This window comes from Leptosomus discolor, chromosome 1, assembly GCF_034619465.1.
Source record: "Leptosomus discolor isolate bLepDis1 chromosome 1, bLepDis1.hap2, whole genome shotgun sequence".
Lineage (NCBI taxonomy): Eukaryota > Metazoa > Chordata > Aves > Leptosomiformes > Leptosomidae > Leptosomus > Leptosomus discolor.
Genome location: NC_141391.1, coordinates 207,791,380 through 207,815,074, shown reverse-complemented (window position 1 = coordinate 207,815,074; position 23,695 = coordinate 207,791,380). Strand labels below are relative to the sequence as shown.

At 35.6% G+C, this 23,695-nt stretch overlaps 1 protein-coding gene across 5 annotated transcripts in view; it reads left to right on the top strand.

Annotated features, from left to right (window-relative positions):
* The window catches only part of CACNA2D1 (calcium voltage-gated channel auxiliary subunit alpha2delta 1), a 428,163-nt gene that overhangs the window by 346,731 nt on the left and 57,737 nt on the right, over nucleotides 1-23,695 (top strand). For all 5 annotated transcript variants that reach the window (XM_086474480.1, XM_086474471.1, XM_086474465.1 and 2 more), the window contains exons 13-15: nucleotides 17,571-17,649; nucleotides 19,732-19,781; nucleotides 21,394-21,483. In XM_086474480.1, coding sequence (XP_086330606.1) covers nucleotides 17,571-17,649; nucleotides 19,732-19,781; nucleotides 21,394-21,483 — 219 coding nt within the window. The remainder of the gene's footprint in view (nucleotides 1-17,570; nucleotides 17,650-19,731; nucleotides 19,782-21,393; nucleotides 21,484-23,695) is intronic.

Below are 23,695 nucleotides of genomic sequence, written 5' to 3'. Positions count from 1 at the left end.
GTTTTATTGTATACAACAAACATTTACTGATGATAATGGTCACTGTGTGGATTTCTGGTTGTTGAAGTATATTTTCTTATATAATTAAATGCAGTGCAGATGCGATGCAATTCAAGGCAAATTTCCTACACCTAGGTTATATGTATCTACAAGTTCAAGTTTTAGTAAGCACTTGCATTTTGTTGCTTGTCTAATAAAGTACTGGATTGCTAGATGCCATCCCTTACTGGCTTTCTACAAGGTGACATTGGAAACACAAGAAATATTAAGGAAGTTTTTGCAGGTATAATTTGGAGAACCGTTTCCTTTCTCCTTATAGTTTTCAATCAGTAACAATCCTTGTGGTTGTAAAACTTCTAATGAGACTGAACCAGTAAATTCATTTTTTATGAATCATAATGAAACCCCTCTGACAATCTTTCATAACATTCTAATATTTTTTAAAATAAGACTGATATAAAATATTGTTGTGGTCCTGTTCTCCTTAGTAAGACTGCACTTGATTCTGGAATGATGACGTGTAAGATCTCTTGTTGTTCCCTCTCTGTGTAATTTAATGCTAATCTTAATGCAGTAGAGCACAATAACATCACTGAGAGACACATTCTAACATGAGCATACACATACACTTTTCATTTTGTGAATTCACAGTCACAAACATAGTGTTACCTTCTCAGATTGCATAGTAGATGTTTTCCCGTATTAAATTATGAAATATTTAAAGATATGTGGATCTAGATTCTGTTGTCTTTATTGCAGTTAATTTATAATTTATTTCACAAATAGCCCATTGATTGTAAGACCAATCTTATAATTATCATTTGTAGAGAGACTATTCAATTTGAGTAAGGTGTTAAAAAGTTTTCCTTGTTTTACTGTAGAAGCACTTCATAGTATACATATGTATCAGTTGATGTTTTTTCTTGCCTGCTCAGCATTTGTTTGAATATTTTTTCTTTATGTTTTTTTTGCATACAGTCTATAAAAGATGAATCTTTATTGTCTTATATCACAGTCAGTCACTTCCCCTCTTAGGTACCCGGTGGTGTAAACTTACTTTTTTTTTTTTTTTTCTTATACAAACAAAAGACCATTCATTCAAATCTATTAATCCTTGTTTTCGTCTTCCTGATGTAAAATTGCTTCAGCTCTAAAAGTATTTTCTTCTTCATGTCAGTTACTTTGTAACTCCTTGGGATGAAAGAAGCTTCAGTAAGTTTTGGCCCATCAGATGACATGACTTGGTGCACTTGTTTACAGTGCCCTTAGTGCAACCTTCAAGTTAAGAAGTGAAAGAATACAATAAACAATTGGAAACTACTAAAAGAGCAGCCTAGAATCTAGAGGCTGGAAAACCATCCTTTAAATTAGAGGGTTTAATCTGTTTGAAATAGCATACGGATATATTTAAAATAATTTTCTGTCTTTACAAATCATTTACAGTGTGAATGTGAGGGATATTATGAAACTTATGTAACACAATTTTGAGGAGGAACATTCCTAGTTTTCATCTGTTTGAAGTAGAAAATCACAGTTGTGTCTCACCTTTACATGTCTTTTTCCCTTTATAAAGCCAAATTTTATTGTCACAGATTGCAACTTCATGCTGTGCCTGATATTTAAAAACTGGCATGTTTACCTTTACAGTGACATTTGGGGCACTCGCATTAAATGTGTGAAATACCACACACGTGCTAAATTTCAGGAATGAGGGTGGTAAATCTTCATTTTATTTGCACTCATACTACAGATGGCTTCACTGAAGACAGCAATATAAATTTAATTGAAATGTAGGCCCAGCAGGCGTTCTGCACCCTGAGAATTTTGAATTCAGGTTGAAAATAGAAAACTGACTACAGCTTTTTGAGCCACTCTGTGCACCCTGAAATCTGTATTTTGCAGGATTGCTCAACTTATGTGAGTAAGGAAAGACCTTAAACATACCTCGTGTACTTTCAGTTGTTTGAAGTTTCCTAGCGTGATAGATCTTTGTGTGGGACAGATGGATTGATCTGACCCACACAGGTAGGATTGATCCAACCTCTCAGGTACGAGGAGAACCATAAGTTGGGTCTCAAGTTTAATTCCCACAGAATTATCTGTCATGATTAATACAACCTCATTTTGTGTACATTTTTCTGACAATATCATTTGAGAGGGAATGGTATGTAGAGAAATTTTCCAACAGCTCAGTTCCATTAAAAATATCTGTATGTAGTGGGCACAGAATTGCTACAGTGATAGAGGTCCTATGGGAGAAGGCTCCAGCTTGCTGTAACTGCACTGGGAAGCTTATGACTGGCATTGGCTTCTTCCAAATGGGATGCATTCAGCATGTCAATAGAATGATAAAATGAAATATCTATTAGAAAGCATTTGCAAAACTTTCTTCTAAAACAAAAATACGTCCTACTGCCATTGCCAAAGGAGGGAACCATTTCCTTCATTGGTTTGAATTCATTATTGTGCAACTGCAAGACTGTAAAACTAAAAAGAAAACTATTAGTCCAGGCAATGGTGAATCATTCCAGACAAGACTGAAAGTGTTAGTCCTGACTACAAATGACCACTGAAAAAGCCTATGACATTTCCACTTGGGGTAGCTGTGGGAATCTCGTCAGGTGTCAGACTGAATGAATGTAACTTTCTAGGGTTACTTATAAACACAAAAATAGAAACAGCATCTTTACACTAATATCAGCTTTGAATAGGGCTTAACAGCTGTCAATGTGTACCCCAACAGTTCTTGCATTTCTGAGTGTGTGATAGACTTGTGACACAGGATATAACATAAAGTCATTAGATTAAGGGTTAAACTGAGCAAGATTCTCATTTATATCTGAATGGCATGTGGCATAGTTTGGTAAATAAAATTTAAGCCATTTTTTTAAATCTTTCGGGATTATAGGTTGTTCTCTGGCCTTCTCTCCATTAGCTTTCTGTGATCTTTGGACAGTGAAGCCCTTTTCTCCCACTAGGAATCAGTGAGTTTTAGGATACTCTTTCTGAAAAATGTCTCTACATTGTGCTTTCAGCAATCATCTTCTAAACTGACGTACCTCTACCACGTATCCATGCCCTGACAATGCTGTTGGATTACAGCGGTCTGCCACAGTCTTTCCCACACTCTTTCATTGACCCCTTTACCTTTAGACTATATAACATCACCTCTAAGGATTTTCTTAAAGACTTCACTGAGGAATTCATGCTCATTATATTTCTTCTCCCTTTTTCACCTACTTTTCTATTCAACATCACATCCCCTGTGCTGTTCTGTATGTGTAGATAATTTTGCTGGGCAAGATTGCTGCAGATTTAGGAGGTGCAGCAGAAAGTGCATTGGGGCAGAGGAGGGTTTATTTCAGGAAGATCTGGGTGCAGATTTTCATGCATGTGTCTGCACACACATATGTGTGTTGATACTGAGTTTCTCTTTAGGCTGCTGTTTCATTATGAGCATGAATCTGTCCGGGTTACCACGTGGCATTTTTATCTATTGTGCAAGATAAAAATCCATGTGGTGGTGTTGAGAACTGCAGAAGGCTAATGGAAGTTTTAATTTAGCTTTGCTGAAAAGTAACCTTATCGGTCATATTAGAATCATGTGTATCTGTTACATAAAATGCAAGTGGCAGCTTGTTTCCTTCAAATTTGGCATGGAGGGGGCTATTTGATACTTCTATTTCTGTTGATCTTCAATTCCAAACCACTACATTAATAGTGATTGATTCAGGGTATCACACAGAGGTTGATGCTGCAGATGGCATAAAATGATTAATCAAGGCAAGAAGGATAAGATATCACTTAATATAGAAAGCACGTTATGTTTGTCTGGGATGAAAGCAAGAGAGTCAGACTGCATTTTACTTGTTAATACAAACAAAATGCTACATATGGCATAACTGGTTGAGGTTAGACATCACAAGGTTCGTCGTATCCCAGTCTCCCAAGGTACTAACTGTGCATTCGTTCTTATGAATTTGGGATTGCAGTGAAATGCCATGTGAGTTGATTGTATTCTTCTCTAATTCAAGAATTGGAAGACTGGGACTTTCTGCAATAAGCAATTTAATACCTAGGCCACGCCTGATGATGTTTATGTAACCTCTTCTTTAAAGTATCCATTTCCACAGTTTCCTTAGGTATTTACATTTTTCTGTTTCAACACCTGCCTTAGGAAGCTTTCCCCAAATCTCCTTAAGGTAAATAAGCTTAGAGGGTTTTTTCTTTTCACTTTACATTCATTAGAGAACAATTAATTCTCATCATAATTTCCTCTTACGTTTTAGGAAACTTGTGTTGTCACCCTCATCCAACTTCTCTTTTCAACTTTTGTCTTTTCAGCTAAAAAAATTTCTTTCAAATTCTCCTAAGTTATACTTTAAATTCATTTAATTATTTATTATTACCCCTATTGTGTATAATGGTATGTTATCTCTACCTTTCTGAAAGCATGCACTTGAACAATTAGAGAAACATGGGTGGTATCAGGAGAACTGAATATTTTTAATTATCTTTTTTTTTTTTTTTAATGCAGCACTTAGGTAAATACATCATAGAATATAACTTTCCTTTTTGGAACTGCATTCTGTTATTGAACCATATTTGGTTGTTGCTTTGCTCTGAATCTTTTTTTCCCAAACTGCTGTTTTTTACAGGTAATCTTCAATTTCAGTTTCTGTGTTTGGTTTTCTAACTATCTTTAATCTTACATTGCATTAGGCAGTTTCTTCTTGTATGTTTAATTTACTCCTCTTCACAAATTGCCAGTTTTCTTGTAATCCTGTATTCTTTAGATTACGTTCCCACAATACTCAGCTAGCTAGTTTTCTGAGTTTATTGAAGTCTTTCTCTTTATCCTTGTTTTACTACCATCATACCTTCCTTTCCTCAAAATAAAAATAACTTCTTGATCTTTCACTTGAAAGATCTTTCTTCTAGATTTTCAGTTAATTCCTCCTTAAAATTCAGAAATAAATCTAGCTGTTCTTGGTATCATCTAGAATAAGAAATTTTCCTAACTTGCTACACGATATTCAGGAATTGTGTCTCACATCATATTTTTTTATCTGCATGAACCTATATAATTAAAGTTATACATAGTTTTCACTTTCAGTTTTTATTGAAGGAAGTGTCATATGTAAGCAAGAACTGACTGTAATGAGTGCAGCTATAGACGTGGAAGATGTAAGACATTCGGCTATAAGAGCCGCATAAGAGAGACTCACAAATCCCATTAATTTAAAAACACAAGAGTGGAGAAAATGTAAAAGTTAAGAATTGGTTTCTGCAGATAAAGAAGCAAAACTGGACACAAGAGAAAAAAATAGTATGATTATGAAGATTAAGAGATCCTTTTCTATAAAATGACCCGTTACATCGTCACAATTCTGACATTTGTGTATTCACTCAGTCTAGAGTTTTCCAAAGGTTAACGTTGCAACATTGGTATGAAAGTACAACTTTCTGGAAAGAAACTGCAGAATTTGCCCACATAATAGAATAAGTAATACAGCTAAGCAAGCACAACTGAATATATTTTTTAAAGTATTAACTATTATAAAGTCACTCTAAAACTTGATTGAAATCTTGGTTTCTAAATGCAGCTTAAGCCAGCTGGTAGACGGGTATTGAGTATTAGCTGAGCATTAGTCTGTTAGTAGATGGAATTGTTTCAGATGGGATGGGACATCTTTGAATTAAAAGATTTGTTGATGTACTGGTGGAAAAAGCAGACAAAAATATGTATGTGACTTTATACTTGGGCTCAAAGGGAGAAGTTACAGCATGGGAAACTTTGTAGTAGGCAAGAGAATAAGGGAACAGCTGAAACAAGCAGATGGTAGCTCAAGATGTGTGCATGCAGCAGCCTCAACAGATGACAGGTTACAAAGGAAATGAAAATTTCAAGAAACAAAGTTACAGTCCATTCAGATAACAAAAAATATGTGTTTATATATTCAAGAAGTATAGCAGAGGAAAGGGATATGAAATGGGAAATGAGAAAGCAGAAGTTTAGGTGAACTGTACATTTCACCGTGCAACTTAAATGTAAAGTATTAGAGATTCCTGCAGACGTTGTAAGGAAGGGTTATTTTTCAGGAGCGAGCATCAGTACCTGAGATGGAGGAGCACTGTTTGAGAAATCTTATCAAGAGTAAAAATTATTATATGTAATTAAGACGGACTTTTTGTATAGCATTTTGCAAAAAATACTTCTGTTTTGACAAAAAACAAGGAAAAATTAATCTTTCAAGTAAGGTATGAGTATTCTGGTGAGAAACAAACAGAAAATACCCCAGTCTCTACTTAGAAAATATCTTGGATTCAAAATCCTGATTAGTCTCAAAGAAGAGACTAAAACCTGTTTTGCCATATCTCCAGGAAATCAGTCATATTCTCTCATCTTCTGTGCTATATAGGATAGAATTTAATATAGATAATTGAATGTGCTATAGAGAATAGATTGTCTTTAATAAAAGAATAAGAAACTGACTTTGCAATCTTGTCACTCACGTGGTTGTGGAAAATGACATTCAGTTACGAGCTTTTAATTATTTTCTCTTGAAGTTTTCATAACCATTTTTATAGGTCTTATTCTTAAAAAACAGAGAAAAAAACCCACATTTCAATAAATAAATATCTGTTATTTTTCCGAACAGAATAAGCCCCCATATGCAGTTTGAATTCTTAGCCTATTATGTGTCTCCATTCCGCTGTTTCTATATTCAGCTTCTATTTGAAGTTGGCAATTTTAGTTGAAGTCATATTCATGTTAGCCTTGTATCAAATTCAAAGTGATGTATTCAGTGTTTGCTGGGGCTTGGATGGGAATTCTGTGCTTCATAATCTCATTATTAGTCACAACAAAAGAAGACATTTAATCCATACTGACCAAAGAACCTGGAGTGCAAGCTGCAAGTGTATTTTTTTAATAATTCTGACTGTATTTAAATGGATCTTTTTAAACAAGACAGAATTTGGTTTATTTACAAATTATTTTATGAAGCCACCTCTTTGCAGGCAATGAATTGTATAATGCAGACTGGCCGTATTGTATTTTTGATCCTACATATAGGCAGGAAAAGCAACAATAACCTCAATGCTTTCTGATGCAGACTTAGTCTGTAGATGCTATTTTGTGTGAAAACAAAACCAAAGACAAACCAAAACCCTCTAAGGCAATAGTTTGTCTATAATAAATTCTCTGTAAGAAACATATTTATAAACAAGGCTGAAGACCTTGTTTTTCTTTTTTCAGTAAAAAGACAGACTTTGTGGGAGATGATTAAAATGCATTTGTGTCACATCATAGACTGATGTGACATACCAGCTTATATCTAGTTACCTAAAGTGTGATTTAACTAGCGTATGTTGTCTCTGCTCTTCTCTTTTAGCCATTGTGAATGCAAAATTTACATCTAAATTTACTGAGAACGCTCTGTTACAAATTCTTAAACACACCAAGGCTATAGACAACCCCCAAAGTTGTTTTCCTGTGGATTGCATGTAGGATCAGTTCTATTTATTTTTCTGAAAATTTAATTTATTTAGCCAATGACAAAAGTAATGAAAATACCTATAATTCAGTAGAGGAGTGAACTGTGTCCTGATTAATTTTATTATTATTAAACCATAGGATAGATCGTATCTATAAATCTGTATTTATGCAATGTTTCTCATAGACAGTCCTGAGATTTCAGGCGCAGTTTGGCAAGAAGTACAATGAGTGAGCATGCACAGCGACTGCATTAATTCCTAGCTGTGAAGGACGTTCTGTTACATGACTGTGCACAAGACCCAGTCTTTCAGCCATGCTAGGACATTTGCCAGTTGCTGACAGCAGACATCGTCAGTGCCTGCTTGTGTCAGTAATGGGACATGTGACCTGCAAGCAGGGGCAAGGTCAGGTTGCCCTGAGCATGGTCCTGTATGGCAATGCTGAGTTTCCATTGTTATACAGTAGTTGTTTTGTTTTGATTTTTCCCTTAAGAAAAGAAGGAACTAAACATGAAGCATTTTCATTCCTCAGTCTTCCTCTTCTAAGGTGATCCAAAGATACTGTTCTATTCCCAGGTCATTCTCCAAGAAACAGCATGTGAACAAGGGTAAAAGTCCCTTCACCTGTTTAGCTGGCATACTCTTTTTCAAGCTCACCAAATTGTTTTCATTTGGAATTTTCATGTTCCTGTGAAGATCAGGTCATTGTAAAATTAGACATGAACTTTGTATAACTGATAATTCCAGAGTGGAAGATTTCCTGTAAAGGGGTTCTGCTGGAAATGAGAATTTCCGATTGCCCTTCCCTTTCCCCCCGTCCTTTTCCATCTTCTTATACAACTGTTTGGCATTTGCAACCAGTTTCAGTCAGTGTTTTCCATGCTATACAAGAACTGGAAAAATGGAGGGAGTAACTATGCAAAGGGGATGGTTAATATACTATTTTCAAACAAAGACTATTTGCATGGAAAAAAAAGTCAGACTACCTGATTAAAATTAACGTTTGAAATAGTCAATGGAATATTAAATTTTATTTTCAGTCCTTAGCTGATACTTGCAATATTTCTCCCCCAGGGCTTATAAAGCCAACAAAAAAAAAAAAAAAAAAAAAAAAAAAAAAAAAAAAGAAAAAGAAAGAAGGCTTAGTGTAACAATATGAACAGTAAATATCTCTCTAATTAATCTGGTCCTTTCCAGCTGCTCAGCTGCCTCCAAATGTTGTTTTGACTATCAAAGAAATGCCTAAAATGCTTTTAATGCAGAGTACAGAGGGAATTACTTTGTCAGCTCCTTTGTCCAGTTCCTGATATGAGCCACCAAATTTACAAGGAACTCTCTCTCTCTCAAAAAAAAGACTTTTTCTTCAGGGAATGCTAACTTCTGAGTGTCAGAGAGAAGGAGCTTAGGGAAGGGAGGAATTTATTTGTTTTTCAGTTCCACAAAGAGACTTTATTATAACCAAGGAAGGAAACAGATCAACTGAGCAAATAGAACCCAGACAGCCAAAGCAAAACATTCAACAGCTGAATTGGTAAAAAGGTGACAGTGTAATTTCTCCATCTGAAGACTGGGAGACAGGATGAGTAGCTAGAAAAGCACCTGATCCAAACTGAGTGCTTTACTCTTATTTCTGAGGTGGGGTGGGGTGATCTGGTGAGGACAGCGCTTCTGGTGGAAATGACAGGAGAAGCAACCAGTGTGTTGGCATGCTTCGAACCAGAGCTACAGCCGCAAATCTGCGTCACAGAAGACTACTTGAGTACTCTTTTGGGATTTTCTAGATAAAATCCATCTCTACCTTTCAGCAGGACGAGCTAAGCATACAGCAACTGCATTACACTCTAAGGAAGACATCATATTAATCTAAATGTCTTAAGGCACCTTTTATATTGGTAAACTACATGAGGCCAAGACATGGACTTGGACACTGTCCTGCAATCTTTTATAGATTTTAACCATTAGTTAAACCTGGGACATTTTCAGCCTCTGCCAACTGGCACACTCCTACACAAGGTGCTGGATCTGCTCCTGGGGCAGCAAGGAAAGGGGAAGAGGGATGGGGCAATGGTTTAGCTTCTGTGCACGTATGTGGGCTCTGCTGCCACAGTTGCTCTTAAGCCTGGAAAGTGGACCAAGGCCCAAGTTTTGGTAGGGTTGACACAGCCAAATTTAAATTCAAGCACATCATTGTGAAGTCCTACCAGTGTTTTTGAAAGCACAGCTTTTGTCTTTCTTAACCGCTGTTCTTGAGACGAATGTTGTAAGCTCATAAAACAGAGCTAATTTATACCTACACCTAGAAAATGCTGAGATTAAAAACTCGACCTTATTTCTGGAGACAGTGTGGTACAGAGGACGTAGCCTTCTCATCATTATGTAATATTCCTACAATAAGTTATTGTGAGCATACAGGATTGAATAATTCTGCTTGTATTTCTGTGATACTGCTGGCTCATCAAAAATTAAGTCTAAACTATGTAAAGACTTCAAGGATCCACATAATCAGCAGTATAAATCTATCTATTTATAATCAGTTTAGCAGAGGTAGATCGGTAGATATCAGCAGGTTATTTATACCTTAATGCTTTTAGCTGTATGGCAGAAGAGGAAGGGGCACCACATGCTACCCCTTAGTGAGCAAGGCGAGTTACTGTAGTTCCACAAGGTGGCACTAAGAAGATGTAGAACCGTGTAACAGAATTCGTATTTTTTAGTTGTGAGTTTTAATTCTGAAATTTTTCAATATGTTAACCATAATGGTGTTTTCAACCTCTGCACTAGAAAATACCCCCATTTTCATGCAGATATGCTCTCTTTGTGAGGAAACAAAGCAGGCTGGATGAAACCACTTTTTTCATTTTTTAAACACTCTGCAATTCTCAAAACACATTTCAGGGATTCCTGGCATTCATTTTAAAGATTTCTTCAGTGAAAATGCAGCTTTCCTTGTATGCATATGTTATAAGGACTTCAGGTATAGTCCTCAGTTGATAATTCCTTTTGTAGAGTAATTATGTATAACTACACCACACATCAATGTTCTTGGATCTATTTTCCCAATATATTAAGACTGTTAAATAGTTTTGGGCCCATGTTATCAGCATAGAATCATATCTAAAGCAAGTAAGATTCTCCAATAATCTCTGAATATGTAACAAACTTAATTTTTCTTTTTATTTTAAGACGGGTGAAGTATTAACATTAGATTGTAATGTGAGCTAATTTTTAGACTGTCATTTCTTTTCTTTATTAGACTATAATTACACAGACTATAATTAGGCTGTGTAATTCAAAAGTTAACATTGCAGCTTGAAGTTTGAGGTTGACTCATAGCGAATTAAAGATATTAATGATAGACAAGACTGCAAATATACGTGGAAAGTCTGGGAGAAATAATTCAAATGTCTAGAAAACTGGTTCCAAGGACCTGCTCTATTAGTCTTAAACTTGTGCCTCAATTGAAGCATTTTTCCATTGATGTCAAGGGGATTAGTTGCATAGTTAAATGCCTTGCTGAATCAGAGCAGAGGATCAATGATGGAAACACTCGAGTAGCTATTTTAAGAAATGCATTCATACTTTCTTCATGTCTATAAATTCAAAGATTTCCAGCCTGCAGTTATCTTTGCATCTAAATATTTGAGAGCTAAGTTCTTATTGTTTCCCATGTGTGTTTTTTCTCCCCAATTACCCCAAGTCTACACATATTTTTGGAGAGCACTCATAGCAAGAGGCAGATCCTAAGGTAGTCATAAATATCAAAAATACAGTTTGGTACATTTCTGTTGGTGTATCATGCCATTCTTGATATTTCCTAGTTTGATATATAATAGTGAATTCTGCATTTTGAGTTCTAGACCTTTAAAACTTCACAACCTTAGCACCTGACTAGGTATCATAGCCTGCTGCTTAGGTCATCTCTGTGTTTTTTCCAGTTGCTGTTAAGGGCAAAATGTGTAGGCAGTCTGACACAGACATACAAAAGCCTAAATCTCCAACACCTGAACTTTTCTGAGCCTGGCATTCAGAGCAGTGGAAGTTTTGTATTTGCTCAAACAGAGAAACATGAACTCAGACCTCTTTTGTATGAGCATTGAACTCTCATTTAAAAGATTAGAGGCACCACTGTCATAGTCATTTTGAAAAGGGTGAGATTTTCTCAGTCTGTCATGAGAAAACCAGCTTTACTCATATGAGTGAATCGGACAGCTATATCCATACTCATCAACGATCCAAGGCCAGAGTGCAGGCTGGAGAAATGTCCACAATTATCCATACTGTTTAAATGTTAACAGACCCAACACTGTGGTTCTTGGCCTGTGGCAGTCAACTCTTTTGAACAATTTCTGGGTTCAATTCAGGGGATAGCACGAGCAGGGCCTGGTCCCAAAAGATTTTATAATGAGATCATCCAATATGGGGGAGTGGAGAACAGGGAGGGAGGATGGCAACATAAATTAGCTGTAGAGATGTGAGCCATTTGTGCCACTTGCCCTCATGGCCTGAGAAAGAAAGCGGGTTATGTCCCATTTTCTTTACTGCATAAAGATAGCCTAAGGCATCTTAAACCTTCCCTCTAGCACATCATTGTGAGTCTTACCCCTGCTGTTAAAGAAAGAAATTTTAGTTCTCTCCTATTCGTGCTTTCTAAGAAAAAAAAAAAAAAAAGCTGCTTTACTTTTATAGATATAACCCAAATGATTCAAGACTGCATCCCTGGAAGTCCTTAATCTAGCAGTTCAGCATGACAGCTTATGGACCAGGATGTAGGTGAAACTTTGTATTTGTTGCTTCCTTTTGGCTGATCCTAGGTGGTTTCCTGATTAGTATACAGGGTTTTCAGATCATCCTCTGAAAGTCTGTTGTCAGTTCAAATTGGTCATAAATGTATTCTGGTCTCAGTTAGTTCATAGCAGAATCCAAAATCATCTTCAGATTTCTGCCCACAGATGTAAAGACAATAAAGAAAAAAATACGTTCACAGTTTTAACTGTGGCAGCTTGAAAACCACATAACATTTCCTTGACCTATGAAAAGTACTAACATGATTAAGTGGTTTAAAGGCTATACTTACAAGGGATGTAGAAGACATTATACACAATGGAATACAGAAAAGCAGTTTTATGGTTTTATTCCGAAAGATAGGCTTGGTATATTGTCCTCTTATTTCAGAAGTGGGCCTATTAAATATAAAATGCAATTTTTCATCATATCTGATAATCTATAAACACATTAGTTGAAAAATAATTTCCTGGATCATTCTGGAATTACTGAATTATTTATTCCTCTTTGTCACAGCTTCCTTTGGTCTGTAGTAAAGGAGATTATCTGTGAATCTTTACCTGCAGTTATAAAGGCCAGATTAAAATATTCTTAAATCATATTGTCAACATGAAAAGTGAAGTTGCATGATTTGATGAGATCAGTTTTTGACTCAGTCAGTTTGTGGCAGAGAAAGATGCACTTTTGCTATTTTTACATTATAGACATAAAATGATGGGATTCATCTTGCCTACATCTAGTTGAGTAAATTGATCGTGTAGCTCTCCTGATATCTGATAAAGAGAAATATATATCTCCAAAGGTCAGTTAACAGAGTAACAGTAATAGTAAAAAGAGAAATGAAGAGATGCATATAAATGGTTATTGAGACCTCTCTCGTCGCATCAGCTCAGAATTCAAGACAGATAATTTTTCTGTAAAAAAACCCACATGTTCATCTACTCTGAACTGCTTTGCAGAGTGGTTGCAGTTCTCAAACTCTTGTAGGCCTACACTTACTGCCTACACAAATATGCAGTGGTTTAAACGGCAAGTGTGATTTTGTGCTTAGTTACTACTTGGAATTAACTTCACTCGAGCTGTTAATTTTCTGTAATACTCATAACATGACTTCCCCAAAGGAAGAGTCTAATTTAATTCTTAATATTATTCTAGTAGCAAAATGAAGAAATAAGGTAAAAAGCAACTGAGATCTGTAGGGAAAGCAGCCTTTTCCTGAGTAGCTCGTTACTTCTGTCTTCGTCACAACTCTCCTGAGTGTCATTGTCCCTTAATATCTGCAGCAGTCAGAAGCCTTCTATTCACCTTGGGTTTTTATTAACTTTTTCTGGTAGAGAGATATATAAAATAAAGAGCAAATATATTCTGTAATTAGGCAGTTGTATTTTCTTCAATACAGTACTTCTTCCTCTATTTTCTGTAGCTTTGTTTTTTGTCTGTCACTTCTTCTGATTAGGAGTTGGATTTTTGCTTGTTATCCTTTGATGTCCTTCATAGGATCCGAGGATAAGTCAGGTTGCAAAGGACCTGAGGAGGTCTCTAGTCTAATGTCAGGAATAAGATCAAGCCAGATTGCTCAGGGCTTTATCTAGCCTGGTCTTTAATACCTCAAAGGAGGCAGACTTTACAGCCTCTCTGGGCACTGTCTGACTGTCCTTACATTAATTCTGCACTTGTTTTGTTTGTTAATAAGTGTATTGCTCTACTATATATTGTAAACAAATAATAGAAAAAATAAAATATTTTGTGTTTTCTCCCTAAGATTAGTTCCAAAGTGAGAAAAATACAGAGAATTACCTCCCCATTACCGGTACATGATATATTCCTGACAGAACTAACACAGCTCTGGACTTGAACTCTTGGTGGTAGAAATTAGGACTTTTGTATTTCAGAACAGTTTCAAGACTGCATCTGAGTGGGCTGGCAGAGCAGGCTGGTGCCCATCTCTCACTTTTCTCCATTGTAAGGGTAGGAGTTTTCTAGAAATACTTTACTTTGAATAGTCCCATTGAAAATCAGAAAGTGTGACAGCTCCTGTTTGTTTTTATGATTGTTCCACTGGTTTTTATTAATTGAAAGTTATGTTTCTTTATGAAGAGAGTAAATGGATCTCCCCTGTGTGGAGGCAAGGTTGCACTTTGCCTGGGAAACAGTTTGGGGAACAGAAATGTCCATCTGCTGGTGTGGATGGTGGAGAGCAGGAGTAATAGTAAGAGGACTGGGGAACCTGTAGTTTACACAGAACTTAAGACGCTGCAGAGAAGCACAGAGAAGAAATAATCAGGCCTTGGTGATGTTGGAAAACAATTTGTTGGGATCAGAGAGTACTTGGCAGTTTGCTTCAACTCAGAAATCCATTTGGTTGAAACTAAACTTAAAAGGAAGGAGAAGCAAAGTGAGAGGTGCTCATATCCATTGTGTCTGATCTAAGTTGCTCCAAGTGTTCTCATAAATTCCCTATTAAAAGTAATTAAATCTGTCTTTTAGTTTAAAAGCCTGTTGTCTTCTTTGAAGAGATATCTATAAGGAAAAGGTATAGACAGATGCGTCTCAATGCTTTGGCCAACTCTGGGTCCTGTCACAGAAAATGTTAACACAGAACAGAGAGCATGTTTTTTTGCTAAAATTGGCTTCTTTAATTTGACTTGCTGACTCATTTTTCCAGCTGGTCTGTCATTCTACTCAATTCCAGATGAGGCAAAAGGAAAAAGAAAACTCTTTTGAATGTTCCACCCTCTTGCCAAACCAAGTAACAATTAAAAACTCCAATTTTCATGCAGTTCTTTATCTCTGTTAATTATCCAAGGAACAGTAAATCAGATATATTGTCCTCTGCTTGTTGTCAATAATTTAAATTCTAAATTCTTTATAGATTAGTTGCAGATTTAACATGCTGCTTCTTTTCCCTAAATTACATACTATTTCGCAACTTGAATCCAATGCAGTGTTTCATTTTTACATTTGAGATCAAATGCTAGACAGCCCAGGCTAATTGACTTGTGTTTTATACACACACAAGCAAACCCACATGACTCTGTCTTAATTAGTTACTTTTAATCTAAAAGAGACATCAGGTCACTCAACTATCTAACTAGGGGCCTTCAGTGGGGTTTTTCTTATTGCACCATAATTCTTGAGAAGAATGTATTCTGATCAAGTGTTTAGTGGATACTAAACTGGGAGCAGTGGTGAGTCCAAAAAAAGGAGTATTGTAGGCAGGGACCTTGTGAGCTGAGAGATACCAATAGAAAATAACATCGTGTTATTCAGCTTGGAAAAAACAGATGGTAATTAAATAGAAACAGAAAGATCCATTAGAAGAGTTATAGCTGACATTTTATAAAAGAGGTCAAGAACAAACGGGGGATGGCAAATGTAACTTGAATTTACAATGTGATACAGTATTAAAAAAATAAATGAGATGTAGAAATATCAGGTGAAGTCATATTTGCACTATCAATACTGGTATTTTCAAGGTAATAGAAGGCATTATTCATCTGTCTTTATCAGTATGAGCTATAAGAACAAAATTTTACCATCACACATATACAGTCCCATACCTGTCTGTGTAACTAGAAGTGTAATTGGCTTGACTCATTACTGAGAAATGATCCTGTATGGGGTAGACTTATTAGTTAAATTGAAAAACTTCAAATTTTGTGTATCCCAAAAACTAAAGCGAGCACATGAATCAGCATTCAGTGCAGAAGAGTAGTTGCTTTAATTCTGCTTTTAACTGCAGAAACAAAGGGCTTGTACAGGTAAAGCAAATCAAAACATATGGTTAATTAAATATGACATCTAGCACAAAGCTTTGTTCACCTTCCTTGCATATAGGGGTCAACACTAATAAAGTTTCACTATTTGCTAGGTGGCGATTGATGATTTGGAGCTATTCCTACAGCTCTTAGTTAATAGATAAGCTCTGATTATGTCACACAATTTTTGTTGCTTATTTGACAAATTAAGATTTTGTTAGTAATTGCACATGCTAAATAATGTGATGAAATTTGTATAAATAATAATTTAAAAACTCAGTAGTTTAAGAAGTCTCTGCAATTTTTTATCGCGAATATTACTTGAAGAAAACATTAGCATATTACTCAGCTATAGCCTGCAGGCAAATTAATTGTGTTATGTTTTAATTTTAAACAGAATCATCAAGTTCCATAGAAAGGAATTCATACTGTTGATTTCATATTGTGATCTGTGATGTGTAAAGTGAAGTGGTAAAGTTAAAAGTCCATAAGAAAAGACATACCTGAAAATGAAAGGCAGTCTGGTCCTTGGACATTCCTTCAGAGGGACACGATAATAGTGAACAGCTTATGAAAACTGTTGGGAATTTATTTTACCCACCTTTTACAGAAACACTCAGCTTTGGAGCAAAATATTCAGCCAGAAACTGAAATATAATTTGTAATTTTTCTGTGTAAAAATCTCTAGGATTTTTGATTTGCATACAGCAATACCAGGGTTTGTTTTTATTTTTTCTCGTTCAATCAGACAATTTTCATGGAAAATAATTTCAGCTGAAAAGCCTGTTTTCTGTCCAAAACGTGGATAGAACTTGGTGAATTCTTCTGAAGCCATGACTCCCCTCAGTTGCTGAGATAGATTGGAGTTGCATTGGCTAAACCAAATAGAATTATGCTTCTAACACACATAGCTTTAATGAAAATCAAGAGCTTAAATTGAAATATGGGAAGCTTAACCCTTCTGTGGAACTCTGTTAAACTAATTTAGTTTACTAATTTAGGGTTTGCAGGAAAAATACCAACAGTCTGAGCAAAATAAGAATTTGTTTTCTGTAGTATCTGAAAATTTCATACTTTTCCTGAAATTATTTTATATCTTAAAAAATCCTGTTTTACATTGCTTTGAATTCTACTGCCATGCATATGTTCATTTTAATTAATTGATGAGCGTCTGATATTGATAGGAGATTATGTCAACTACTTTAACAAAACCTGAAGATTTATAATTACTACCCTTGGAAAAAGAAAATAAATTAAATGATTCATGGACGGTAACAAATGTAAGAGCTTTACAGCATGGAAGATGTATGACAGACTGTTCTTCCCGAGTTCTACTTCATGAACCAAATAATAGGAATGCATAAAATATCATAATAGCAGTGTATCTATCATGGTGATAAAAAATGGAAAATTCATGGTTTTCTTTTTTTTGTTCAAATGTATGAAAAATCTAAGTATCATTAACTTGAGAGTCACAGCTAATTAGTGACATATAGTTAAGTTATATGCATTGGTTTTTAATTTGCACAGGTACGCGTGTTCACATTTTCTGTCGGTCAGCATAATTATGACAAAGGACCCATACAGTGGATGGCCTGTGAAAATAAAGGTACTGTGTTTTTCCTTGAGACTGTTCTTTGCGAGAGCTTTGGATAGGCTTTATTATTCTCTAAAAATTACAGATTTTATTTCAGCCTGATTTTTAGCTTTATTGTATTAAATAAAGAATAATGCAATAAATCCAAACTTTTATTTGATTAAATAATGTGTATATTAAAATATATATGTCTATACAAAATAAGCTTGCCTATTTATTTCTGATTATTTAAAACTGCATATTGTAAGGAAAATATCACAGTATTTTTATGATATAAGATATTACGGTTCAGTTTTGAGAATTCTTGTTGTAATAGACATCTATGAAAAGATGGAACTGGTGACAGATAAGAAATTAAGCAAAGCTGCTTTATATTAGGGGGTCCAGACAAAGGGATTTTTTGTTTGGGTGGTTGGCTGGTTGAGTTTTTTTCTGTTTTTTCTCTAGAACTTACAAGAGACCAGACGACTCGTATTATTTTTCCCTTTTTTGATTAAAATATCAAAATTATACTTTCTGTGGTTTCTTACTTTTTAAAGTTTTATCCTGATTTCTTTATGTAGAAAAAAAAAAAAAAGGTAAAAAGTTGAAAGTAAAGATGAAATAAAAATGTTGGAGTAAAAATTAAAATAGTTGAAGTAAAATGCTTTCTCCTATTTCTGCATGAAAAATGTGGTCAGAAGCATTTAAAACAAGTGTGAGAAAGAGGTGTCTCAAATACCTTACAATGTAATGACGGAACAAGATATATAAGAGGTAAATACAGATAAATAAAAACCAGAAAAATTCTCAAACAACATTGTTTAATATTTTAAAGAGAGCATTTTGCAGGCCTGACTGAAAATGCGAAAGTATTTTAGAAATCAGTGAGAAGCGAGGTGAGAAGTGGGATAGATTACAAAGGGTCTTGAAAATTTAGATTGCCAGGGAAGGAGATTAAGATCCAATTCTCAAGCATCACAATAACTTAAATCAAAGGTAAAAGAAATAGAAAGATATAAATATAGAAAAAAATTACATTGAATAATCGATAGCCTGTATAAGCAGCATATGTATCATAACCTCATGAATCCCCCAGAATGCTGGCAAGTTATTCAGAAGGTACTACACTTCATGAAGAGCAGATTGTATTGTCAGATAATTACAGAAAATGAACGTTTATTTTTCTGAACAGGGATTTTTTGATGAACATCTTTGTATTCCAAAATACTGTGTGCATGTGAACTCCAGTGTTTTAAAACAAATGAGGACCAGCTGGATTGAAGCATAATCACCTATGTCATCCTATTATCAAGGCAAAATGATCATAATCTTCTGTCCAAAATTGATGCGATTATTTGTTTGCACGTCCAAAGAAGCAAAGTTTTATTTCATTTTTCTGTAATTAAAAGTTTTAATTTATTATGAAGTCACACATTGCTTATGGCAAAGTAAATGACTAACCTCGATACTCTTACCTCTCCAGCCCTCCCCCGATTCCTTCCAATTTGACACTTACTTGGTCTGAAACTGGATCTGACTGTCTTCAGTCTTAGTGGTGCATATGGGCAATTTGTTTAATTCGAACAGATAAGTGATGGAATCAATGCTGAATAAAGTAATTTCTGATGTTTAGTTAGAAAAAATACCTGATAGATTTTTTCATCCTTTCCACAGAGTGCCTTATATTTTCATATTATGAACTTCACTGTTGTGGCAGACTGTAGCTATACTTGCATTCCTATATGCATACGGCATATAATTATGTTGCTGTCACAGCATATTAAAATGAGCATTAAATATACTTGCACATCAGAGTAACTGGAAATTCAGGAGCACAAATTCAGTACATTATCTCAGCTTTAAATACAACAGTCAAAACCCCCACATTATATGCTCTCGCTGCTTAAGAGTAACTAGCTTGGCCGATATGGCATGGTGACCCATCATATGTGACCACGTGTTGTAGTGGCATCTACTAAGAAAGTATTCCATTCATGCGTGATAATTTCTATAAATGTAAATTAGAAATTACAAGATAAATGAAATTACTAAAGATTAAGAGGCTAGCAATATATTATACTAAGACAGCATGATTTCTCTTCCAAATTTTAGGTTATTATTATGAAATTCCATCCATTGGAGCCATAAGAATAAACACTCAGGTAAGTGTGTTGGCCAAATCCAGATGCAGTTATAACAGATAGTGGAGTAATTCCTGTTCTTCAATCTGTTGCATTTCACCTCTATCTGAATCAGTTAAATTTTAAGATCCAGTGCATTAAGAATAGAGAAAAAACTAAGGCTTTCTTTTTACATATGAGGAATTATTCTGTAAAATATTCTAATTTTTTTTTTCTTTTTAATCGTTGCAGTGAGCCAATTTAAAATGTGATCCCTGTTTCCCTGGCCAGCTGGCCCACAGCAGCTTATATGCATGCCAGTCACGCTAGCATCCTCTAAAGCAGGCTGACTGTGTACACTCAACATAGCATTTGAAGGGATGTCTATCCTGCAGACCTCTGTACAAGGACTCAGTTTTGGGCTCAATTTTCTTCCTGGCCTTATAGGGTCCCTCTTTGATCCTGAGACACAGCAGCAATTTTTTAAATAAAGATCTATAAAACCAGTAATTTTTTGTAACGCGTCTAGACAGTCATAGTCTGTCTCCTGCCGTACTTACAGCATGATCCTAAGGGTTTGTGTTACGTGGAGAAGGCTGTGGATGTGTGTGAGGGCATAGCCCTGCTAGAGTATCTGAACTCAGCTGGGCAGACACAGGGATCTGGTACAATCCCGCTTATCGGACAGGTTCCTGAATTGGTCCAACCAGTCTGGAGGGGACACGGCTTTTACCTTCAAAAAAGGATGCAGGAACATTTTAGCAGACATGCCTGTAGATAGTTAAGGGCACAGGACCCTAGCATTATATGGTGTGATTCAAACTGCCACTGTAGATGAACAGATATTCTTTTCAGTTGTCTGCCAGTCCATGTATTCACATGTTCAGAAAAGCAGAGAAATATCATAGCAGCTCTTTGTCCTTCCAAGGCCAGGCATGACATTTTTTGGCAGAAAATAATAGTCCTTTCTTTGGCTTGAATAAGAGTCCTTTGATTCTGTTAAACTCTTCCAGATAGTGTTTGCCAAGAAATATCCCTAATACTATTAGACAAATAGGAAAGATTGAGGACTGAAACACGTTTGATGGCATCCACTCCCAAACCAGACCAGAAGCCTGACATCTCGTAAGATCACCAGCTTTAGCCGTACTCACGAACTGAAGGAAGGCAGGGACTATGAGGTTTTAATTTTTGTTTCAATAGAGGTTATGCAAGTTGTTGCTGTAGGAGCTTAACATATCCAGCTGTTACACCACTTACCCTCCATCGCCCACTCTCTCTTCTGGGTTGAAGGTTCTGCGATCTGTTTGTAATTTCGTTATGTCATTAGCAATTAATTTTGGAACAAAACTAGTTTTAATTCTCACTTTGTGGAAAGAGAGCAGTGGTTATGAGTGTTTAAGGTCCATGTGACTGAGACAGAAATACAGGAATCGCCTTAGCAGTAAATACTGCAAACTGAAGACCGAATTGTTGGGGAGTCTAATTTTAAAGAAGTAATTAAATACTACTCCTATATTAGTTGTGAATTTTGACTTTTTTTTTTTTTTTACTATCTTTTAATTGTTTTTATTTCTTTTTTTTTTTTTTAATGATGTTTCTGGACTTTGATCTAATAACTGCCTTCTGATGAGCTTATTACACTTTTTGGCAGGAATATCTGGATGTTTTGGGAAGACCAATGGTTTTAGCTGGAGAGAAAGCCAAACAAGTCCAATGGACAAATGTCTATCTGGATGCTCTGGTAGGATCTGTATTTATTGCTAGTAAAGTAGGGATCTTAGCAAATCAGTGACTACAGAGGTCCATTTTCCACAGTCCTGAGAACTCAATTCCCTACAATTCCAAACATAATGTTCTTGCATTTCCAGCACCTATACACTGCAATAGAGCAATTTCCTGAAGAGCTCTTTCTAACGTGCTGGTCATGACTTGCACCTAGTATCCTCCTAAGCGTCCTGAACTTTAACAGTGAAAAGCAATTTACCCTACACACAGATCTTTAAGTGTGGGTCATTATTGTCCTCAAATTGACAAAACAAACCAGAAGCAAATAGTTCTGCAGTGTTGTACCTGTGCTGCAGTAGAGGTCATCTGTTATGGTACTGGTGAGGAGTTCTTACCTTTTTCTTCTTTTTTTTCCCAAAAGTATTCTAGGCAGAATGAAACCTGTCAATGTTATTGGGTGTTTGTACAGATTTTGAACTTGTATCTTTAAACTATCATGATGTAATTACTTGCTTGCTCAAGGTAGTGATTTCTTTAATTAGACAGTGTATATAACTGGGAAATAAACAAAAAGAGACATGAAATGCTTTACTTACTGCTGAATTTATCACTTTGGTCTTGTAAAACAAACATATTCAGGAAACTACGAAATGCGAAGTATTATTAGCAGGAATCCAATCTGTTGCTCTAGATAACCTTCTTCTGAGTAACTCTAACTAGGCAAAAATTACTGCAAAATGGTCATCTGGAATCATGTATTTATCCAAGTTCACATGGTCATCTAATGTCCTGTCAAAATCCACTTCTTCCTGTCAGTCAGCATTACTGTAAAATTTTTATCAACACATCATAGAACTGAACATGACACAGAGGAACTAGTTTTTCTTTGGAATGTCAATGGCCAGAAGTTCATTCACCATATTTTCTTGGTTACTGTTGAGGTACTTACTGGAAACATAAAGGATGTTATGACGAAAGTTCATATGTTTTGTACATATCCTGTTGTAAATCCAAAGCTCAATTTGTAACTAGGGGTAGAAAGAGAACTGTGTAATGATGTAAAACAAGTGATACCTGCAGACTTCTGTTGTGTTACTTTATGTTTTTAGTGAGTTCATTCAGTCTTTCCTTCAAGCTCTTCTCCGTTCATGTGTTATATATGTGTGTTTGTGTATATGTAATTATATATATATATATATGTGTGTGTGTGCATACGTATTTATAAAAAGTGGGAAACCCAAGCTAAACAAAGGCTGAAATTTGTGGACTTTCTCATCACAGGTAAGAGCATAAATGCACAGGTATATCTGATCCACTCTGGAGCCTGATTCTTGGTTTTATCAGGGACTGGGACTGCTTCTTTTATCTTAAGTTCCCTAAAGCAATTCCCTCCAGTAGGGCTTACCTTTCTCCTGGTTCTGCCTTACCGGCCCTTTTGCTATCCTTTTTCTCTTACTCTTTAGCAGTTCTTTCAGGGCTAAGGCTAAAATAATGCAAACTGTGTTACCTGAGACCGCATTTGAGCTTAAGTTCAGGTTGTGAAATCCTAAAAAGGTACTTTCATTTGAGGCTGTCTTTCAAGACTGTCTTTAATAATTTGATGTATTTGTGGCAATTCACACCTCCTTTCTTGCCCTGTTCCTTTAGGTTCAGTTAGTGTTGCTCTGGCCTCACTTTCTGCAAAATAATCCCAGAATTTTCAGTTACTTTTAGGTTTACCAGTTAGTCATAATATATTCACAATTATTGTGTTCTCTAACTGTACATTTTTTGGGAGAGACGGTGTTAGCCCCATACGTACCCCTCCTGTTTCTTTCTCTGTCTCTTACTGTTCCTTCTAAAAAATACACTCCTCTCTCTTTTCTTCTGATTAATCTCCATTTCCTGCTTCTGTTATTCTCCTGAAAAGTCCACTTCTCCTTCCCTTCACCTTGCTTGTAACATTACTAACTCTATTCTCATCACCTTTCATTTGATACACAAACTTAAGATCATGAAGGATTATTTAAAATTCAAAAAGATGCTACTAGACTGGGCAAATGGAGAACTGATTTCATCAGAGTGGATTAGTAAAGTATTTTAGCACTTTTTTTTTTTTTTAATGAAACAAAAGGAGAAAGTTATATGGTTCCTCAATAAAATACATGGAAAGATTAAGCACCGGTGAGAGGAAAAAAAAATTGAAATAAAAGGATTAGCTTAAAAAAAGGTAGAAATCTCCCTGTGTA